Source organism: Drosophila ficusphila, unplaced genomic scaffold (genome assembly GCF_018152265.1).
Source record: "Drosophila ficusphila isolate 14025-0441.05 unplaced genomic scaffold, ASM1815226v1 contig_197, whole genome shotgun sequence".
Taxonomy (NCBI): Eukaryota; Metazoa; Arthropoda; class Insecta; order Diptera; family Drosophilidae; genus Drosophila; species Drosophila ficusphila.
The window spans coordinates 8,286,901-8,308,132 of record NW_025064091.1 but is presented as its reverse complement, the minus strand read 5'-3'; the positions used below and the strand labels follow the sequence as shown (position 1 = coordinate 8,308,132).

Genomic DNA, 21,232 nt, shown 5'->3' with positions numbered 1-21,232 from the left:
ATTCTATCGATTACTTACCACAAGATTGCCGATGACAACGGTGGCCAAGAAGAAGGGAATGCACGAGACATCGCCCACGTACATGCAGTCCCACATGGACTCGATCCACTCTCCGCAGAGAACCCGGAACACGATCATAAAGCTGTGCATGAAGTCGGTGAAGTTCCATCGGGGAAGGTCTCCATCTGGGAAGCGGTCCTTGTGATCTGCCAATGGCATACAGTAATCATTAGCTTCACTCCTGGATCTCCCTCGTAATTTCTTTATTTAATTTCGGGAGTATTTGGACATAGTTGGTGTTTTTTTTTTCTTTTCTTTTATTTGGTTCGGTGTCAAGCCACATACAAAAGCGTGTGCAAAAGGTGTTCAGCGCAGCGGGCACTCACAAAAAACGGGTGAGGTATACAAGTATATTAAGTTAAAATGCCAGAAAAATCGTACACAATTTTAAAAACTAAACAGAAAACGGAAACGGAAACGGAAAAAGGGTGGCACACAAAGTAGTATCGCAGTAGTACGTAGTACCATCAACATCATGATTTCTCAGGCTAGAGCTACGCAAGGGTGTAGCTAGTTTGCTGTTGCGTTCGCATATACAAAATACGTAGGAAGGAATAAATCAAATAGTCGAGCTTGGAGTAAATTAGCTAGGAGAAAGTGAATTGGCCGCAAATTCGCTGGCAGGCTAGTACTTACGGAAACTCTCTCGATCGAACATTGAACGCCAAACAAATAAAAGAACTCAAGCTCCAGGGAAATCATGAAACCATTCTAATAGTCGCTACTTCGACCATTCGGGATTGGACGGGCATTATTATTCGAAACGGACTAACGCTTGTAATAAATCAAAAGTAGCATGGTATGATGGTTTTGCAAATACAATTTTTCCTAAGGAAATCCAATTTAAAGGTAGATCACAATACATTATACTTTATCAAATTGACTCTTTAATTGGATCCCCTTTTTGGGCTGTACAACTGAGCTTGGTGAACACACAAACAACGCAGTACATACAGACAGGTGAGGCAATATAAATATATGTATATACTTTTGAGGACACTGTGATCTCCACGACACATACACAACATTGAACAGAAACACACATCGAATAAGGTGTTGTATGAGATTCGGGTTGCGATTGAACTTGCACTTACCATGATAATTCTTTCCGAACAGTTGCATTCCCATCACCGCAAAGATGAAGATGATAATGCAAAGTACAAATGTCAGATTACCCAAAGCGCCCATGGTGCGTCCCATAATCGAAATGAGTAAATTAAGTGTTGGCCAAGACTTGGCCAATTTGAATACACGCAGCTGCAGTTTGCGAATTCGATTTGATTTGATTTGATTTGATTTGTTTTAATTTGATTGATTTGATTTAGTATAGTTTGTTTTTGGGGTTCATTCACAGTTCAATTGGCAATTGGTGTATGGGAAGTTGATTCAATTCGATTGGTCGGTTAATCGATCATGTTGTTAGGATTCGTTTCGATTCGATTCGATTCGATTTGATTTGATTTGAAAGCCGGGCAAAGCATTAGGAAAATATAGTGGAAAAGAGTCGTATTTAGGTTATATAGAATTATATTGCAAAAAACAATCGATTTAAAAATTAATGTAATTACAATTTTAAGTCGACCGATGGTTCTTCGTTGCTGTGCACGATACAACCTCATACATAAACACTAAAGTAGTTGCTATATATACAGGTTATATCATTCTTACTTAGGCTACGCCTAGGATTAATCCGGGCCTATAAAAGGTGTCTTATAACGTAACATTCGCTTAAAATGCGTCAAAGGATCTCGCTAGGATAAAAAGACAATTAGTCCGGGCATTATGATCCGCTAGAAATTTTGTTTAATTTTCTTGTTTTTTGCCAGCAAAAGCAGAATCTTAAAAACTAGATTGAAATCAAACCAAAGTGTGGTAAACTAAAATAAGTAACCGTGCCCAAAGCGTGGCTCTCTAAACGAGTTCTCGGATTTGGTCTTACGTAGGTGTACTTTTTGTAAGGCTATGGCTAAGAAGTAGTATTATATAGTAAGGAGCATATAGAGTTCAAAAAACGTATGTAAGTTGAAAAAGTTGGAGGCAAAAAGTTGTAGTTGAAAGGTTGCACTAAGAAAATGGTATCATTGCACGCTAAAACTTTGCATCGAATTCGAGGGCTTTTCGATGGGAGTTCTCGGATGGGGATTTTTCGGATGGGGATCGGAATTTGTTTGGGGATCTTCCGGGTTCGGCCCAAAGTACCTGTGTAGTTCTTGCCAAACAGCTGCATGCCCATGACCGCGAATATGAAGATAATAATGCACAGGACGAAGGTCAGATTGCCCAGAGCGCCGACAGTGCGGCCCATAATCGATATGAGCAAATTCAGCGTGGGCCACGATTTGGCCAGCTTGAAAACACGCAGCTGCAAATTGGCAGGTCAGAATGGGAAGAGGGAAAAGGGGTTTATATACCAGCACGAGTACGAGTTAACAATTGTTCAATTGTGCGCGAATCGCTTGAGCTTGCTTTTCACAGTTGCCTGCTAAAGTTGGGGGTTAGCGTAACAATATCTTAAGCCTATCTTACGGCTAAACTAAGCTATCCTATGGAAATCGGAACAGAGGCTTACCAATCGAAACGAGCGCAAGACGGACAGGCCCTGGACGCCTTCTAAGCCCAGTTCCAAAAGCGAAAGCGCCACGATGATGAAGTCGAAGATGTTCCAGCCCTCCTGGAAATAGTACTTGGGGCTCATGGCCATCAGCTTCATGGTGGCCTCGATGGCGAAGGTGGCGGTGAAGAACTGCAAGATAAAATAAAAACATTAGAAAGTACATTTCATTCATTGATAACACATTTTGAAAAATATACACCAAAATAATCATGTATCAAATCTAAGTATTTTGTTAAAAATTGTTGTTCCAGGTAAAAGGACCAAAATAATTCTCTAATGTAGCTAATATATGTATACCAAAATTCAGATATGGAATACCCCATAATACTCACATAGTTGCCACTCTTGAGCACGCGCTCCATCTCCTTGTTCATATCGTGGTGGTCCATCGCCATGAACATCGTGTTCACCACAATGCAGAGCGTGATGAAGAGCTCGACGAAGGGATCGAAGACGATCAGCGAGACCCACTCCTGAAATTTCAACCAAACCCAGCAACAGTCCCACACACAAAACACATCGATGCCTTTGAGGATCACTTCGAGTGCCTTGTCCTTGAACGTCGGCCCATCCTCGTCATCGTCTTCTGTTGGGAAATAGTAAACGGAGACTGAACCATACAAAAATTTGTTATTAGTGGTGATTTGACCAACTTTGACTCAGCCAGATTGCTTTTACTTTAGTTTTTTGTTTTTTTTTGGTTTGGTTTCATTCGTTTTCATATCATATCATTTCTTGTTTTTGATTTTGCTGTATTATCTTGTTGAAGCTCATTGCATTGGATATTATTCGTTTCAAGCAGACGGTTCAAAGTTTGTGTCTTGTGTGAGAGAGGCTTTGGCTTTGAGATACTGATTGCCGATTCTTGCTTTGCACGTTGCACATTACGAAAAACAAAAGTTTGCAGGTAGGATTGCAGAATTTATCAAAATCGAAAGGTACTATAGATCTCAACTGACCTACTTGGCGGGAATCAGTCGATATCCTTGCCAAGAGCTGGTAAGCCATTGATTTAAAATTTGTAGTTAACAACTTAAATGTTCTTACTGTTAATAAATGCACTCATTATGTGTTTATTGATAAATAGTTATTATTTCAACTTCTACAGAATAAAAAATTTATTTTATATATTTTATTGATCACACAAACATGTTATTATTAGGTAACATGTTATATTATATATTCTTATTTGTTAATTAAAATAACTTGCCAGCTTTAGGTTAAGGATATCTCAACATCGGAGGCCGAATATTTCACCGCCAACTCGATATTCAGCTACATAATGTTTGAATTTCTCTACTAAAAGCTGATCGAAAGACTATATGCGTCTAATGCTGATTTCTGACTACTCTTAAACTTCGTGACAAGCTATGTAGGAAGTTTATCAAACCGAATCGGACACTTTGGGAAATCACAAATAATACTACGCGAATTATATTCCAATACAATCGTTGTTCGACGCTTCAAATACCAGTTAAAATAGTTCTAGTATATTATATATTGATTCATGGAAATCATTTGATAACAGTGAATGTGATTGGGCTAAATAATGCTCTACGAACTGTTCAACAAAAGCATGCTCTATTATTAACAAATATACTGCAGTTTGTTTTAAGTTATTAGGCAAAATTTCAAAATAAATGTACTTGAAAACAAAATCATCTAATTTGGGCAGAAAGTTATCCAAAATATTGGAAATATACAGGTAACTAGTTAAGGCATGCACTAGAAAATTGTTAACTAAAGGTAATAAATAAAGCATTGTAAAAAAAAAGGAAGAAAATCGAATTTCGCGATTTGCTTTTGTTCTGGAATTTGGAAACTCTGGCCGAAATGTGTTTCAAGTCGAGCCTCTCTAAGGAGCAGCCTTTGTGACGTCACAGCTGGCAGGAGAGACTGAGTGAAAGTTTTCATCAGCTCTCCGGCGGCTCGGTCGTCATTCATGCTGCTGTGTGTGAGTAAAGTGTGTGTGTGTGTGTGTCTGTGTGTGGGTGGAGGCATCAGCAGCGTGCGAAATGCTTAAGCTCTTATTTGAGAGAGAAAGAGATAAAAGCTGCGAGAGAACGCCTTGCTCTCCCGCCTTACGTGTGTGTGTGTCGAGTGAGATAACAACTCTAATTATATATGGGTGTGTGTGTTTGGCTTGCTGGCTGCACTTTCTTTTAACGGACTGTTGTTCTTGTTTGTTTGAAAACATTTGTTGTATAGATTTTGGCTTTTGTTTTTTTTTTTTTTTTGCTTGTTCGCTTTCTTCTGTTAGCATCAACGGCATTAAATAAAATGGACGAGTCAAAGAAGTCATTCATTGGAGTATATATATAAATGGAGTATATATGCATAGGTATATATATAAAATATATTTTTTGCTAGGCTTCGATTTTGTTTTGTATTTTTTATTTAGCTCAGAGTAGAAGAATCAAAAAAGAGGAATCAAAAATATTTGTATATATATATGTATGCACACGAGATTAGAGGTTGAATGCAGAACAGAACACAAAGGAAAATGCAATGGGAAAAATATTAAAAAGAAAAGGCCACGAAACGTTCGCTTTTTGCCTGGTTAAAACGGTTACCAGATATCAGTTATCAATTATCAATCGAAGGATGCACAGGATGCATGCGAGCTCTAGGAGCAGGACACTTGCTCATTCGTTTCAGCCATCAATCAATCAATCATTCATTTAGTCGAAGGACTCGGGCAGGCGGGGTCACAGGTCACAAAACGCATGCGAACCGATAAAATCAAAACAAGACCGCAATCAAAATGCAAAATGAAATGCATAAAACATGAAGGGAAATTAAATTTCAATCTTTGTCGAGACAGCCATGATGACCAGGTCAATGAAACTGTCACTCCAGTTGATTTATTTTGGCCAAGAATTCGCATTGAAGATGATCTTAAGCAATGCTGTTTTTTTGTTTTTTTTTTTGTAAAGCCAAAAATGTTAATTATTGAAAATAATTGGAGAATTGCCGGGGATAATCGACTGGCAATCTTTAGTCCCCGCGCATTTCCAAGGCTGTTTACAGTTTGTATTTACACGATAACGGAACATTAAACGGAAATCAAATGGAACAATGCACATGTAAGGGTTAACACAAAAGAGACGACGATCGATTGGGATGCAAAAATGTACAGAATGAACGGAATGGAGATTAATCGATAGTAAACAGTTACAGATATTGGCAAGCATATATCGATCCACTTACCACCGCGATCGCTAGCCCGACTGTGCCGACCAGCGGCCTGTTCGATGATGTCATTCAGGACCATCACATCTGAAAAGAGAGGAAAGCATGACAGGGATTTTGGTATCGAAACAATCGAAGAGTATTACACTTTCTATCTAAATAATCCGTTAATAAATATTACCCATATGATGGCGCTGTAAAATCTGAAAATCCTCTGAGGGTTAAATAAGTCAGGGGTAATGTTAATCTGTTTCAATACTTAACCATGCTTTATAAATGAAAGTTGAAATTTTCTATCGTTCATATCCTACCTTTCATGTCGACCACCGTTTGTGTCTGGACGGGCTCGATAAAAGGATTGTCATGATGTTTAATCTTGCCAGCTTCGTCCGTGCACTCCAGACCGATTTCCTGTGTAATAATCGAAGCAATCATTAATTAAATCGATTACAAACGATTAAGACTGGGGTGGCTTACGTAATCGCGATGCTCGAGCTTGTGATTGGTGTCCAGGCAGGTGGTGCCGCCATTTGTGGCGCCCACTGATTGATTGCGTGTGTTACGGTTGCGCAATTTGCTCTCCTTGGTCATTGTGCTGACGCCCATGACGGCCATGCCGCCGAGTAGATCGCCATGTGAGGTATACGATATTCGGGACTGATGCGAGGTGTACGATGAGTGTCGAGAGCCTTTGGATGAAATTAATATTCGGTAAGTGGACCTCTCTAATATGTAGGGCTAAGGTACTACCCACCTAGGTTGCCGTAATATACGGGCACTATGATAGCTCCGTTCTCCTCGGACATCGGGGTGACGGCATTCGAGTCGTCCGCATAGGGCAAGTGCTGCTGGGCGTCCTGATATGTTGACAATACCAACGGTTTGCGATCGCTACCGGGTATACCAAAGCGGCCACGTCCGTTCCGTATCGTGTACTGGACATGGTTACAGGATTGGGATCGGTTAGTTAATCGGCATTAACCGAGCGTCCTTCATTCCCACACACACACACACACATACACGCACCCACTCGCGCATTCACTAAATCCACACACATTTTATATAAAATATATTTATATCTAGGCGTAGTTAGTAATTACAAAGTAGATATACAGCAGAGAGCAGTAGTAGTAGGTAGTAGTTAAGTGGTTTTAGCCGAGAGTTTAGTGAGAGTTATGACGGAGGGTATTCTTCGGTACATTTAACCGTTTTTCGAACAGAAAGACTCGTTATCGATGGGCTTGAAATGAGCAATAATAGACAACAGTAATAAATCAAAAGCGGAAGAACAAATGAAATGGGCTAACGGCGAAATCAGTTCGGATGTTTGGTATCTGAACTGAATCCGGTTATTTATATAGTTTATCTTCTTAGTTTGTTAAGTACAACAGACAGACTTCGTGAAATGTTTTCTTAGTTGTTTATATATATATTTTTTATTTTGCATATACATAGACATGATTACACAGGTACAAACAGATAACTAAACAATAACAAACCCAGAAATTCAACCAAGATAAAAACATACTTAACCGAAAGGAAAACGATCGTAAGAATGCACATTGAGATTTGACAGTGGAGGTGATCGTGATGGTGATGGTGATGGTGATGGTGACTGTGACAGTGATTTGCGACTATGGCGTGACCGAGTGACAGTGATCGTGACAGTGACTGGTGACATCCGGTCGAGAACTGTTCCCATCGAAGCCCACTGCAGAGGTCAAGCCAACCAGAGTCGAGTGTACGAAAGTGTACAGAAATGTACTAAACTGAACTGAACTGAGGACAGGCACACAGAGACAGACACACTTGCAACCGAGTACAGTAAAGAGCAGTACAGTTAGTTAGACAACTATACGTTATAGATGGATATGCACGATAGTGTATATAACAGTATATGTATATATTTATATATGTATATATAGGGATATGGAGTTACAGCGATACACAAAAAACAAGGCCAAACAAGGAAACAATTATCGAAGAGAAGAGAAGAAAACCATAAAACATGTAAGTAGACAGTAATAGACGATTAGGTGAGTTATGGCAAATGGCTAATGGTACGGTACGTAATGCTAATGCGAATGTGGTCGAATGCTTATCGATATGGTTGGTGGGTGCCACGTGTGACTCTCAGATCTAAAGATGTTCGGGTTTTACGGATGCTACTCTAACTAGTCGCTTGAATGGGGTATGTTGATCCAAACTGAGCGTTCGGTGTTCGATGGAAACCGTTTCGATAACTATACGATCTACACGCTGTACGGTAGCAACTGCCTACGAGGTACGGTTGTTTACTTGGCTAAGAACTAAGACGGTGGGTCTCAGATGTCAGGATTATCTATGGCCAATTCCACGGTTCTGGATCGCTGATCCACATGGACATGGTTGATAATGGAGGTGGTGGTTGGTAGTGTGTGTTAGTGTATTTCGCAATTCCGTATCTGTGTCAGTGGGTGGGTCTGTGTCTGTGAAATACGTGTGAAGTGTTCGAGTGTGTGTGTGTGTGTGTTGGGCGCTTACCTTGTGAGAACTACGTGATCCCCTGCGTATGTTAAACGGTGAACCAGGTAAGGATAAGGATGTCTAAGTTTTGTTTTTTTTCGGTTCGTTTTCATTTTTTTTTCACATTATTTGTTTTACAAACAAAGTATAAATAGAAGAAGAAAAAGAAAAATGAATCAAATAAAATATATATATTCCTCGATTGCGGTTTTATTATCTATGGATAAATGTATATTTATTTTTTGTACAATTTCTTCATTTTTTTTTGGTTTGGGTATAAATTATTCGTTAGGGCTGTCTACGATTTAAAGGAAAAGTTATTACTTGGAGCGTTTAGTTGTATGAGTGTGTGAAAACACGTGTTAGTGTGTGTGTCAGTGTGTATATATATTGTGTCACTATGTGTGTGTGTTCCTTTTAACATGATAAAATAGCAACTATTTTACATTTTGTAGTTTTGTGAACGGTTGATTTGAGTTTTAAACTTGTGGTGTGATTTCGGTTCTACTTCAGCGTAGCGTTTGTTTAAAAGGTTGATTAATTTAGCTAAATATTTCGGGGTCGGGGTTGGAGAACAAATAACTTAAAATATTCCAAAAAGGGTTATATACTTATACGGTTCTTAGATCAAGAATTCTTAACCAACCAAAAAGAGAAAAACTTCAATGGAACAATACTGAAAACGAAAAGGTTTCAATAACTTTTGAGTCGATCGGGAAAATCGGTCCCATTGGTGGAAAAGCCGGCTCAATAACGGTAACAAAAGTAATCGAAATCGTAATTAAAATCAAGTGTTAATCGGTAAGTTCTACAATCAACTCTAGGCAAATCTCTTCCAAACTTCGTACGGATGCATTTCTAGTTTCAAATCACAACTCTACTGCGCTTTCGATCTCGTTTCGTTGCATACTCAGCGGGCATGGCAGGGGGCGGCTAGCGGATCGAAAAAATATATATATATCTACACGATATTATCTTGGCTCTGCTTTGAGTCCTCATCAGAAATATTTTCTTATTTTTTTGGGGTGTATGCATGTTGTTTCTTGTCTGTGTGAGTTCGCTTGATTGGTTTAACAGAGCGAGACAGAGAGAGATAGAGAGTTGGAGAGAGAAAGAGAGAGTGTGTGTGGGAGAGAGCGAGAGAGAGAGAGAGCAACCTACCTGAGGCAACTGGGGGCTTATCGATATACGATCAACGGTCAATCCCAAATAGTTTCTGCTCTCATCGAAAACTATCTGAGGCTGCCCTGAGCAAAAGTGATGGTTGGTTAGAACGAGCTAGCGAGCGAGCGAGAGCGAGATAGCGATAGCGAGTTATCAATCAGTATATCGGTTAGGTATATATCGTGTGGAGATGTGTTATTTCATATCTATTCAAGGCAGTTCATTGCTGTGTTAGCGTTTTAAAGACTTAAACGGAAAAACCGAGAACATTCACTATGTTTGAGAGTTTTCTGCTCGATAAATGGAATCGCCTATCGTAGTTAATGGATTATCGGTTATCAGCTATCGCGGAGATCTTCCAATTGCGCGCGTGTTTGTGTAATTGTAGCTGTGCGGAAAAGCAAACGCTTGCCGGATGCTTAAAAAGTTCGCGTGTCGTGAGAGGTAACTATATATTTAGCTAGCAAGAGATAGAAAGAAACAGGGAGCTCAGCTGATCTGTGGTTATCGCAATTGGTTATCGCTCGCCCGATAGGTATGGTATTCGGTATGTTTCAATTGGATTCGATTTGAATTTATTCGATCTGTTGCTAATTGCACGAGTGGTAGCGTTTTCCAATCGATTGATTCTAGCTTTCGGAATTCGTTTGTGGCGTGTGTTAACTGTTATAACTGTTTTACATTTATAGATGCTATAACGGTAAATGTAACGTTCGATCAATGCATGCAATGGTTAATGCAGCCACAGAAATTATCAAATCTGAAACTCTATCGCACAATATGTCAACAAATATCTAAACGTAACGTTAATAAAAATCGAAACAAGAACGGGAACTCAACGTTAAGTTAAAAGAAATAATTAGCGGTGACCGAAATCTGGCCAGGTCTCAAGGCTAACACTATAAACCGAAACGGAAACAATAATCGAACTTAAATCAGGAAACGAAAATCGCAGTGGTTTTTGTGTGGGTTCAAAGCCTTTAAGCGCAGGTCCAATGGTCAAGCCAAGCTGACGAATCTGAAGCCTATGGTTCTTGTTGGTTCTCTTAGCTTGCGTTTAAATGACTGGCGCAGCAGAATGCAGTTTGAAAGCCAATTGTCGAAGAAACCATAAGATATATATGTTGCTAAGGAGTTTTTGATGTTTACCTAAAGCATTCCGAGCAATGACCCAACCAAAATCGAAATAGAAACACAAAAACGATTAAGGAAATTACAAAATCACGGGAAAGCAGAAAGAAAAACACAAGACGAATAGAAAACTCAAAGTCTAGATCTGAAGCTAGGCAAATGGAAAAATCATTTTCAAAAGCTCCTACGATAGAACTACAAAACTGTCTGGGATTCTATATCCCACCGACACTCACGCACACACAGACACTCGCATGCAAATAACAAACGAAAACCAAACCAAATAAAAAATTGTTTTAAAGAAGAGGTATAGAGATAGGTAAAGATCATAGTACCTACATACATACATTTCGACACGCACTAACACTATAACCATATACAGGTATGAAAGGATTCAATATCTAGTTGCATGATCATACGGGTAAGTTTATATAGCATATAAGGCACGAAATGTACGATCCAATCAAACGAGGAAGGAGATCCAACAAAATGATCAAACGAATCAAAGGAAAATCGACGAGAAGCGATACAAAAAAAGGATAGGCGATAACTGGAACTCAGGTTCGATAACAATGCAATGGCAATGTAACGTTAGCGAAAACGGTAACTATAACTGTAACTTTTACTGTTGCTCTAAATGTCAGCTGTAGCGGCGACGCAATTAATCGATAGCTCATGGAAGTACTAGTCGAAGCTGCAGCGCAAGCTGAATCTTGGGCCCAACGATAGGCAGATATCGATAGGCAGCGATCGGAGGACGAGACCCTTGCAGGGAAGTCGGTTAGAATAACGCAATAAACGCAACGGAAAAGCAACCTAACCGAGGCCAAAAGCAACTCAAGCCAACACATACATAATAATCGATGGGCCGTCGATGGGCCAACCAAACACAATTCATGTACAGTTCAACACATCTAGATCTAAAGACAGTTGGGGTACAGTTGAGCCCAATAACGCAAAAGCCGAACGTAAAACGTAAGAGAACCGATAAAAGTATCGAAACAAGGAGGATCACATGGAGGAACGTAAAGCGATAACGGAAACTCGTCAAACGAATCGAAACGAAACGGAACGGAACGGAACGGTACAAGAAAAACAAAAGACTGGAATGGAAAGGAAGGTAAAGAAAAATGCTGCGCCTGCGCTCGGAATACTTACCGTGCTCACTTTACGAACTTTGGTAGCTTGGTGTGCTGTGGTAGGTGCTGGTTGTCTTTGTATAACGCTCACCGACTCCGACTCCACCTCGACGCTGCGAATGGACATCTTCTCCTTGTTGTTGTCATCGTTGCCCTTCTCGCCGCCAACAAACAGCTCATAGCTGATGCAAGAATACGTCGGGCTCTTGGCCATCTCCGGATGCAGTGCAGCCTCTTCGGCGGCAGCCGCATCCGCTGCTGCCTGAGCCTGCGCATTGGCCCGCTCCTCCAGCTTGGCCGCTTTGGCGGCGGCAGCCTCCTCAGCTTCCTACAACAATTGTGGATCATGTGATTAGCGATTATGTACAGTCCCGTCACTCCGCAAATCTCACACATCCGGAGGTTTTGGGGGGGCGGGGGTGGTTTACGGTTCAAGGATGGGATCTTTTCGGTTTGGGTTCGGAATCGGTACATTACGAAAAGCAAAACTACACTACATTGATCGGTTGTGGTTGATAGGTTGATAGACAACAGATCAAGTCAAATCATACAATAAGGTGCTGTGCTGGGTTTCCGGGAGGGTTTTAGGGTTTGGGATGGGGTTTCGGGGGGAGGATCTTATTTCATACATATTCATATTTATATATATATAGAGTAGGTATAGGTTGTGAGTAATTTGATTTCTTCTTTTGTTATTTTCGTTAATCGTTCGTGACTAGTGACAGGATCGAAACTAATGGTGCACTAAAATTATAAGTATATAGAGTAAGTAAGTACGATTATATCTCCAAAGAGTTTACGTATAAGATAAAGTATATATATATATATATGGAGAGAGAAAGAGAGATAAGAGGGCAAGTTCCAGGAACTTTGAAAGCTAAATGGTTCGTGATTAAGACCAGGTCTTATAGCAGTTACTGGATGACAGTATCAGACGGAACCGAGCTCGACATTTTTTACAATGATTGGAAAGTACAGGAGAGAGTACAGAGTAGTTTTCGATAGGATGTTGCGATTGTTGATTAAGTTAGATTGATAGTTTGATAGACAATTAGCTAAAGCATACGATATTAATGCATACGAGATATACATACGAGTAGTCGATTCATATTCATATTCATATTCATATTGATATTCATATTCATATGGTACATAGTACATAGTACATACAAAAGAAAAAAGCAAGTCTGTTGTGGTTGTTGCTGTGGTTGGTCGGTTATTGGTACGGGTAGATATTCTCAATGATCGATCGAGATCCCGCAGCAATCGAAATTGAAATTATCTACCGCAGCTGTTGGAGTTGCGTATCAGTTGTTTTTTCAAGTGTAGTATGTAAATGCGGGCGTCTGTTTTACTGTTCGTGTCTGTTCATGTCCCACTGCGTGGCACTTGCTGCTGCAGTTGCAGTTGCTGTTGCTGCTGTTGTTGCTGTTGGCATTTGCAGCTGCAGTCGCAGTCGCAGTTAACTGGGGCACTTGCAGTTGTCTGGGTGTCTACTTACACGTATCGCCTCCTCTTCGGCAGCCTCTTCTTCTTCGGCCTTCTTTTGCAATTCGTCATACGACATGGCAACAATGGCCAAAATCAAATTCACAAGATAGAATGAACCTAGGAAGATGATGACTATAAAGAACAGCATGTGCCATGGTCCGGCGGCGCGCAACACCAGCTGGTACAGGTCCTCCCAGAAGTCCTGTGTCATCAGCCGGAAAGCGGAGAGGAAGGCCCATCCGAACGAGTCGAAGCTGGTGTAACCATAGTTCGGATTCGGTCCAAACCCCTGCAGGCACACGTAGTCGTCATCGCATTGCCTGGTAATCGGTTCGGATCGGTTTTGGATGCCATGAAAGAGAAGTAAGATGGAAAAGCGTTTAGTTTAACAATAACATTAAGGGTTAGTTAACATTTGTTATACACGCACTACATATTTGTTATATTCGTGTATAACCCTTGAAGTTGAGATCTCAACTTACCCCGCGCCGGATATGTTGCCGCACAGTGGAAATGAGATGCCCTCGTCCTCCGAATACCAATTGGAGCTGTTCCGGTTGTGGTAGTCCCAGTTCTCATCGGTCAGGTTGCCCCAGGAGCCGTCCAGCGGGAACTTCTTGATGCACTTCTGCGTGAGCACGCCCATGTAGATCTGCAGTCCCATCAGCGCGAAAACCGAGAGGGAGAACATGGTCAGGATTATCACATCGCGCAGATTCTTCACCGACTCGATGACGGCACCCACGATGGTCTTCAAGCCTGCCAGTCAAAGCAAATGGTTATTATAATATTCGAATTTAATTTCATGGCAATAATAATTATGGATATAGGAGAGAACTTTAGTTTTATTGATCATACCTGGCACAATGGCTACGGTTTTAAGCGCTCGCAACACCCTAAACGTTCGCAGGGCTGCCAGATTACCTAAATCTATACCCATGGTCACATAACTGCGGATCGGTTATCGATTTCGATCGTCGATAGTTGTCGATTGTTGACGGAGCGTGGTTGGTTCGGCAGATACGGATATGGATACGGATACGGATATACACACAGAATGTCATCGCATATTAGTAATTAGAGTGCTATAGGCATGCAATTAGTTATTGGCTTATTTATAGAATTTGTGTCGATTCGTTTCAATTTGATTCGATTCGATCGCATTCGATATAATTACAAATGTTGTGGGTTCATTATTCTTTCGTTGTTCTTTACAAAGCAATTAAGGTAAATCAAACGAGTAAATGTGAGTGTTATTGTGTGTGTGTGTGTGTGTATGAAAGTGTATGCCATAAAAAGCCCAAATGAATGCGAACTTTGACATATGCCTAAGCATAGGTACTAAAATAAATAAACCTGCGGCTGCGAACGGCCAAGTTTATTACACATTTTGTAAATTAGCTTCACCTGGGCCACTTCCCATTTTCCAACCCACCATCCACCAACCATCACCCACCGCCCACCGCCAACTTGGTCCGCCTATGGGCCACCGATCAATTTTCTCTCTCTTTCGTGGCCAGTCATAAAAAGGCATATTAATAGAGACCGCTTAGCCCCACCGACCAGAAATGCTCACTCCGACCCGTCGTACGTCATCCTTTGGGAACTCTCGGTGGGTGGTGGGTGGTGGGTTGTAGGTTGTTTTTGGCCGTGTTTGGTGGGCGGACCCAGCACCACCCCACTGAAAGTGCCACTAGCAACAGCGGTGTCATTTATTTTTCATGAATATTTATCGATTCGCAGTCCTATAGAATAATTACCCGTTGTTTTTTTTTTTTTGGATAAACACTAGACTCAATGCTAGAATTAAATGGAAAAAATTGGAAATCTTAGGAAAGATCTTTCTTAGGATACAATTATCAAGTGTCCGTCAAAAAAAGTTAACCGCTTTGTTAGCTGAAGGCCGCAATTGCATGCTTATTTAAAAGCTGTATAAGATTTTTGCTTAAAAAATTTGGCGTATACGTAATATATCAATTCGTTTAAATTGCGTATACGAAAATTTTGAGTCACGAAAAATTATTTTTTTTTGTAGAAATAATTTTCCCATTGGAAAACATTTGCAATTATATTTGGCTCGATTTTAAAATCAGTTGTAGGTGGGAATTGGGAATTGAGCCCTAATTACGTATACGCAACGTGGTCCAAATGTTTAAAACTGAAAAGCCAATTTTATTAACGAAGACGGTAGGAAAATAATCAAACAAATTGCTTTCATTGTTAATATTCCCTTTCTGGAGGCCTTAATCAATTTTTTTTTCCTACTATAAATGTAAATTGCAATTTTCATAAAAACCCATCTTCTGGTTGGATTAAAGAACTCTTGTCTCCTTTTTATATTTAAATGCTACTTGTTCCAAATTAGTTATGTTTCAAAGGGTTGGCTGCGTTGTCCTTTTCCCTTGCAGAATCCTGGTTTTCGTGGGAAAACGAAAACTGGAAAGGCGAGTGGCCTGCATTGGCGAATCCCCGAAATCCCCGGAATCCCCGATGCCCCGGAATCTCCACTCTCCAAACGGAGGGGAAAAGCACGGGGCTTTAAGCCGGAGCTTTAAAATGTCGTGCCTGGCATTGACGAGCCAAGGCTGCGCGTCCTGGCGGCGCCACCAGCCAAATGTGCCGCACGACACAGTCTTACCCCCACCCCCCTTTCCACTCCCTCCCCCCAGTTGCCACCCAGAAAAAAGTAAAGAAAAAAATAATAAAGAAGGAAAACGAATGGCAAATAGACAGCTCCAATAAATGCTTAAAATGAAGCAGAAAGCAATGAAATGGAATTGTCACGAAACGACAAAAAGAACAAGGCAAAGCGGCAATTTCGAACAAACAAAAAATAAAAAAAGAGAAAGGAGAAAAGGAGAAAGGAGACGGGAGAGAAAGGAAAAATAACCGAAAAGATGGGAAATGGAACAAAAATTAACTTGAGCGACCAAAAATTTGTTTATGGCTTTTTTATGTGTGTGTGAGTGAGTGTGCGAGTGCTTGGAAAATAATCGGAGAAAATCCTGTGACTGTATCTGTGTGTGTGTGTGTTGTGTGTTGTGTGTTGTGTGTTGTGTGTGAGTGGGTATGGGTATGTGTGTGTGGTTGGGCGCGTCATTAGAAACGGCAAAAATAAATCAATAAAAATGCTCAGCTAACGCGACTTTTTTTGTTTCCCTCGCGTGTAACGTATAATTCTATAGAATTCTATGGCCATAGCTGTTTTTTTTTTCTTGCGGCTGCTTTTTTATTTTTATTTGTATTTGTGTTTTTCTTTTTCCGTTTTTATTATTTTCCAACCGCTAACTCTAATGAATGTAATTCCATTTGCTCTTTGGTCCCGGGCCTGTGTTCATTTTAATTTGACTTCAGCTTCTACTTTTGAATATTTCCGTCGGCCTCTCCCCTTTGATTAATTCCGAAAGTTCACCTACATTCCACATTTTTTTATGGATTTCTTATTAAGTCAGATGGTATTGGCATACCTATAGCTTCTTTGTAAAATAACAATAAGCTTTAATAAGAATTTAGCCAAATCATTAAGTAAATTACTTGCTAAAGCTTTTTTCTCTGTTCAATTGTAAAATTAATTTTCAATCGCAAATCTGAACTTTTTTTCCACTTCTTTTTCATAGTCAATACACATGTGTTCAAGATACTGCGAATTCGGTAACTAGTTTCTCTTTTTGGCTAAGAATTAGGCAAGCAAGTTATCTATATTCCTGTGCTTCTTCTTCTGGGTTATTGAAATCGTTAACAATTAGCAATTAAGAGGAAGAATTAAGATTGTTAAAGTAACCAAATTATTTACTTGTTCAAAAGTGTTTCTATTTAATTTGATTGAAACAAACATCTTAAAGCTGTTAGATTAGAAAAATTATATCTACAAAATATTCAAATAAAAATTAATGAATATTTATCAAATATTTAATTATTATTTGTTCATATTTTATTTATTTTTATGTAATATGCATACAATTATATTATGAATTAAAATTGTTCAGCCGATTTTCGTGCTCATTGCAGCATGTCTTCACGTTTCGACAAACATTCGCATTTTTTACGGCCAGTAATTTTGCTTGGTTTTGTGTTTTCTGTTTTTTGCAGCGCCCTTGCCGCATTTCGTGCTCATTTAATTGCTGATGCTGATAGAACACACAGCTGTCTCTTTGATTGCATTAAATGGACCAGCAAAATATGCATATACGAGTATATATGTACATATATGCATATGTCTGTAATTCGGTTAACGCCGCATTCGGTCGCCTTCAGCCTTCAATCTCGATTTATTTCTGTTCACAACCATTGATTGACTCAACTTGCTGCTGCTAATTGCGCGACTCCCACACACACAAGCGCACCCTCACCCACACGATTATGTTAATGAAGTGTGTCTGAATGTTTTGCATAAATTGATATTAATAATAAAAATTGTATGCAAACACCGCTAATTTGTAATCAGAAGTCAACTGGCTGTAAACTGAAAACTGGTAAAAAAAAGTCTTTCATAAAGTCGAAATAAAAACGAGAATATATGGCGTGGGTAGGAAGTATTCGGGTTGAGAAGTCTGCTATTCAGATTGGTGTGACTACAGCTTATAAGATGGCTGATCCAGTTACGATACCAATACGAAAGCAAATCTTAAGTCAAAGGCAACACAAGAGACGATAACTGATCCTTATTGATGGTACTTTGGTGCGAGGATGAAGCTACTGCCAAGCACCAAAAATAATGTTGATAATATTATGATTATATAAATTAAAAAGATATTAAACGACAGGTATTATAATTGATATGCAAAAAAGTACTTTGTATAGCTAAAGGTATAATTTTAGTATTTTTCAATTAATTTAAATGAAGTTTCAATTGTGTAGCTCTAAAACATTATTGTTGGTGCCATTGCAGTTTTCAATGGGAAGCATAGGCGTGACTTACGGGATGGATGACAATTTATTATTCAATTGTAATAAGTGATATATCATTATATATATATATATAGGTTTATATAACTCACGCTAAAGCTATTACTACGAAGTCCAGCCAATTCCATGCATCTCTAAGATACGTAAACGGGCATAAAATGAAACCTCGTGCCATCACTTTAACAGCTGATTCAAATGTGTAGATTCCGGTGAATATCACCCTAAAAACGAATTGAATTTCGAAATGCAATTTGTTGTTTGTTGTCTTCTTCGCTTTAATGCACTTCAGATATTGCTTGAAATGTTTGTTTGTTTTTTTTTTATATTTTTGGTTAGACTGCCTGATGATGAGATGGGTCATCAACAACAACGGAAAAAAACACACACACAAAAACTAAAACCAATTGGAATAAGTTGTCCAAGAAAATAGATGGGTAACTGTTACATAGAAATCGAAATCGAAAATCAAATATTGAAACAGAGTAGTTGCAAAAAGGGTAGAAAAATTGCGCTTAAAAGTAGGCTACACTTCTGGATTTCTTTGATAAGTTCTCCAATCGCTGGCACTTTGCGATCCAGCGTCGATTTACCATCCATTCACTTCCGTTTGTCGTAGTTGTTTCTCCGAGATTCAGCATAAATGTAATTTTTAAAACTAACTTAAGTGATTAACCTAATCGTGCCACTTTTGTATCCCATATCCAAATCTCGGTGTGTCTGAATGGTGAAATAACCTCAACGAGTTGAAAGATAGTATCTGTATTTGCGATTCACAAATGTCGGTTGCTCTTGTTCTAGACTGATGCTCTGCTTATACAGTCCCCGCCAATTTAACAGCAGCCTTAAAGAAACAACACACACTCGAAGAAACACCAACCGGCAAAAATGGGACTTGGAATTACTGCATAAAGAAAAATCTTGTTGTTCTTACCCTTAACACCATTGTGTTCCAAAATCTCAATAACACATATTTTAAAAATTAAAAAAAAAAAAATTTTTGACAATCGACTTCTTTTATTATCAAATTTGTTCACTAATACTAATTGAGTTAGAGTGCTACAAATATTTCATTAATTTATTAATTGGAAATTCCAGTGATAGATATTAAAACCAATGCTATGTATTGAAAATAATAATATGGAAATTAGTTGTAATTTACACTGAGTTCTCATAAATATTACTATAAGCCATTTTCGGAAAGGCATATACCATAAATATGTGAACCAATTATTAACAACATTATCAGAAATTTGTTAAATTGAAATGTACACATGTTTTCTGACACATAATTGCTAGGTGCAAGGGTACCGAACAACTGAATTTATCGGAGACGTGAACTGAATGGCAGGCTCACATCAAAAGGACACTTGGCAAGTGCTCGACCGTCCTAATTACTGAATTGCAGATGCAGATAGACAATTGTCAATGTCAATAATGGTTAATACTTAACGGCCAACTGCTTGAAACGGCTTTTGTATGGGAGGCTGTTGGTGTGGGTGGGTTCTCAGATCAATAGGCCGGCCTTCGGCCAACTGTCCGCCTCTTTCATGCCACGCCCCCCACTGTCACGCCCATTGCCCATCGCCTTTTCCGCCCCTTTACGCCCCCCGCTGCCTGGTTAGCCATTTGACAGATTTCAGGCAGACAGCGCTCCAGTGACACTCTTCTCCTCGCTCCTTCTTCTTCTCTTTCTATATCTACTTCTTCTTATCCTTTTCTCTCTTTGGTTCTCTGGGCGCCGCAACTACTTTAAAGTCGTCCTGCGGGGGCGGGGGGGTCAGGGTTCAGGGGTCAGAGGGAAGGGGAATAGCAAAAGACGAAGCGGGGATGAGCATGCGTCTGACCTAGGCCCCAATGTCTGTGAAGGACACTTGAGCTGTGTTTTAATTGCAGGTATTATGTCTTTCTCAGGGGCCCGCACAAGTGTGACCCCTACACTGCAAAAAATACTTGCAAATTGAGAAAATCTTTGACAAATATAGTTGGTAGGCCGAATTAATGGACTGTAGAGCCTCTTTTCAGAAATTCTTAAATTAGAGTCCATATTCTTAAGTTGTTTGGTATGCTAATATATTCAAAATTTAAATCTGTATTTAGTAATGTTGTTCGAAGGATAATTAGTAAGTTGGGATGTTATGAAGATACTGAGCAAGTTGGAAAAAAACACCCTTCACAACACCTTATACTTCTTCAAAAATGTATAGCCATCATCTTTTCTGAGTAAAATGTCCATAACAAAGAAGTTAATGGTCAGCATATGCAAAGCCATACCTTCTTAAATTCGAATTAAAATTCCAAATATGGAATATGGTATTTTACTCAGTAACTTTTTAATGAAAACATTTTTTTTGAAATATAATGATAGTAGTGGGACTTGAAGAAGTTTGTTGAACTGCATGTGCAACTCGACCCACTTTGGGTTGTGTCCTTTTGCCTTTCCTTTCTGCTTTCTCCGACTCTCCGCACTTTCGTACTTTCCCTTTTTCCCGGTGTGTGTCTGTGTGTGTATGTGTGTGTGCGTGTGCGTGTTTCAAGTTATGCGGCACCTGCTGTTTAGATCCCCATCCCCATCCTCATTTTATTCCGTTCCACTCCCCAGCACTTGTTTCCCACACCCTCGAAGGCGTCCAACCCTTAGCCAAGTTCAAGTGGCACTTCCGCTTGCACTTCCATCTGGCTGCCACCTGCTCCTCCTCCTTCTCCTCCTCTTCCTCCTCCTCCTTCTCCTTTTCTTCTTCTTCTTCCTGCTCATCCTCTTCAGTTATCCTTATCGCTGCCTTTAGTTTTTCTGCTCCTGATTCTGATTCTGATTCTTTTTTGTTTCCGCTCTGTCGCTCGCTCTGCCTCTTTTTGTTTTTAGTTCTTAAAGTATTTAACTCGTCTTTATATTTTTTTAAACCTTAGGGTGCTCAATTCTGATACCAAATCTGCGACAATAACTTTGATATCAGCTAGAAAAATGACGTAACTCTTTTCACTTTACATATTGCTTTTTATTGTTTGGGCGCTCTGCGCACTCTTCAAAGCATTT

At 39.6% G+C, this 21,232-nt stretch overlaps 1 protein-coding gene across 40 annotated transcripts in view; it reads right to left on the bottom strand.

The window, feature by feature from the left end:
* Positions 1 to 21,232, bottom strand: part of LOC108097930 (sodium channel protein para) — a 66,069-nt gene that overhangs the window by 23,957 nt on the left and 20,880 nt on the right. For 21 of the 40 annotated variants that reach the window (XM_017200484.2, XM_017200482.2, XM_017200485.2 and 18 more), the window contains 14 exons: positions 18,294 to 18,422; positions 14,155 to 14,246; positions 13,779 to 14,055; positions 13,307 to 13,616; positions 11,825 to 12,133; positions 8,390 to 8,452; positions 6,621 to 6,801; positions 6,344 to 6,555; positions 6,178 to 6,277; positions 5,885 to 5,953; positions 3,007 to 3,284; positions 2,630 to 2,803; positions 1,155 to 1,317; positions 19 to 206 (listed from right to left, as the gene is read on the bottom strand). In XM_017200484.2, the coding sequence (XP_017055973.1) occupies positions 19 to 206; positions 1,155 to 1,317; positions 2,630 to 2,803; positions 3,007 to 3,284; positions 5,885 to 5,953; positions 6,178 to 6,277; positions 6,344 to 6,555; positions 6,621 to 6,801; positions 8,390 to 8,452; positions 11,825 to 12,133; positions 13,307 to 13,616; positions 13,779 to 14,055; positions 14,155 to 14,246; positions 18,294 to 18,422 (2,545 nt within the window). Of the gene's footprint in view, positions 1 to 18; positions 207 to 1,154; positions 1,318 to 2,259; positions 2,423 to 2,629; positions 2,804 to 3,006; positions 3,285 to 5,884; positions 5,954 to 6,177; positions 6,278 to 6,343; positions 6,556 to 6,620; positions 6,802 to 8,389; positions 8,453 to 11,824; positions 12,134 to 13,306; positions 13,617 to 13,778; positions 14,056 to 14,154; positions 14,247 to 18,293; positions 18,423 to 21,232 lie in introns of all 40 variants that reach the window. The other 19 variants (XM_043209575.1, XM_017200507.2, XM_017200512.2 and 16 more) reach the window with 5 other exon arrangements.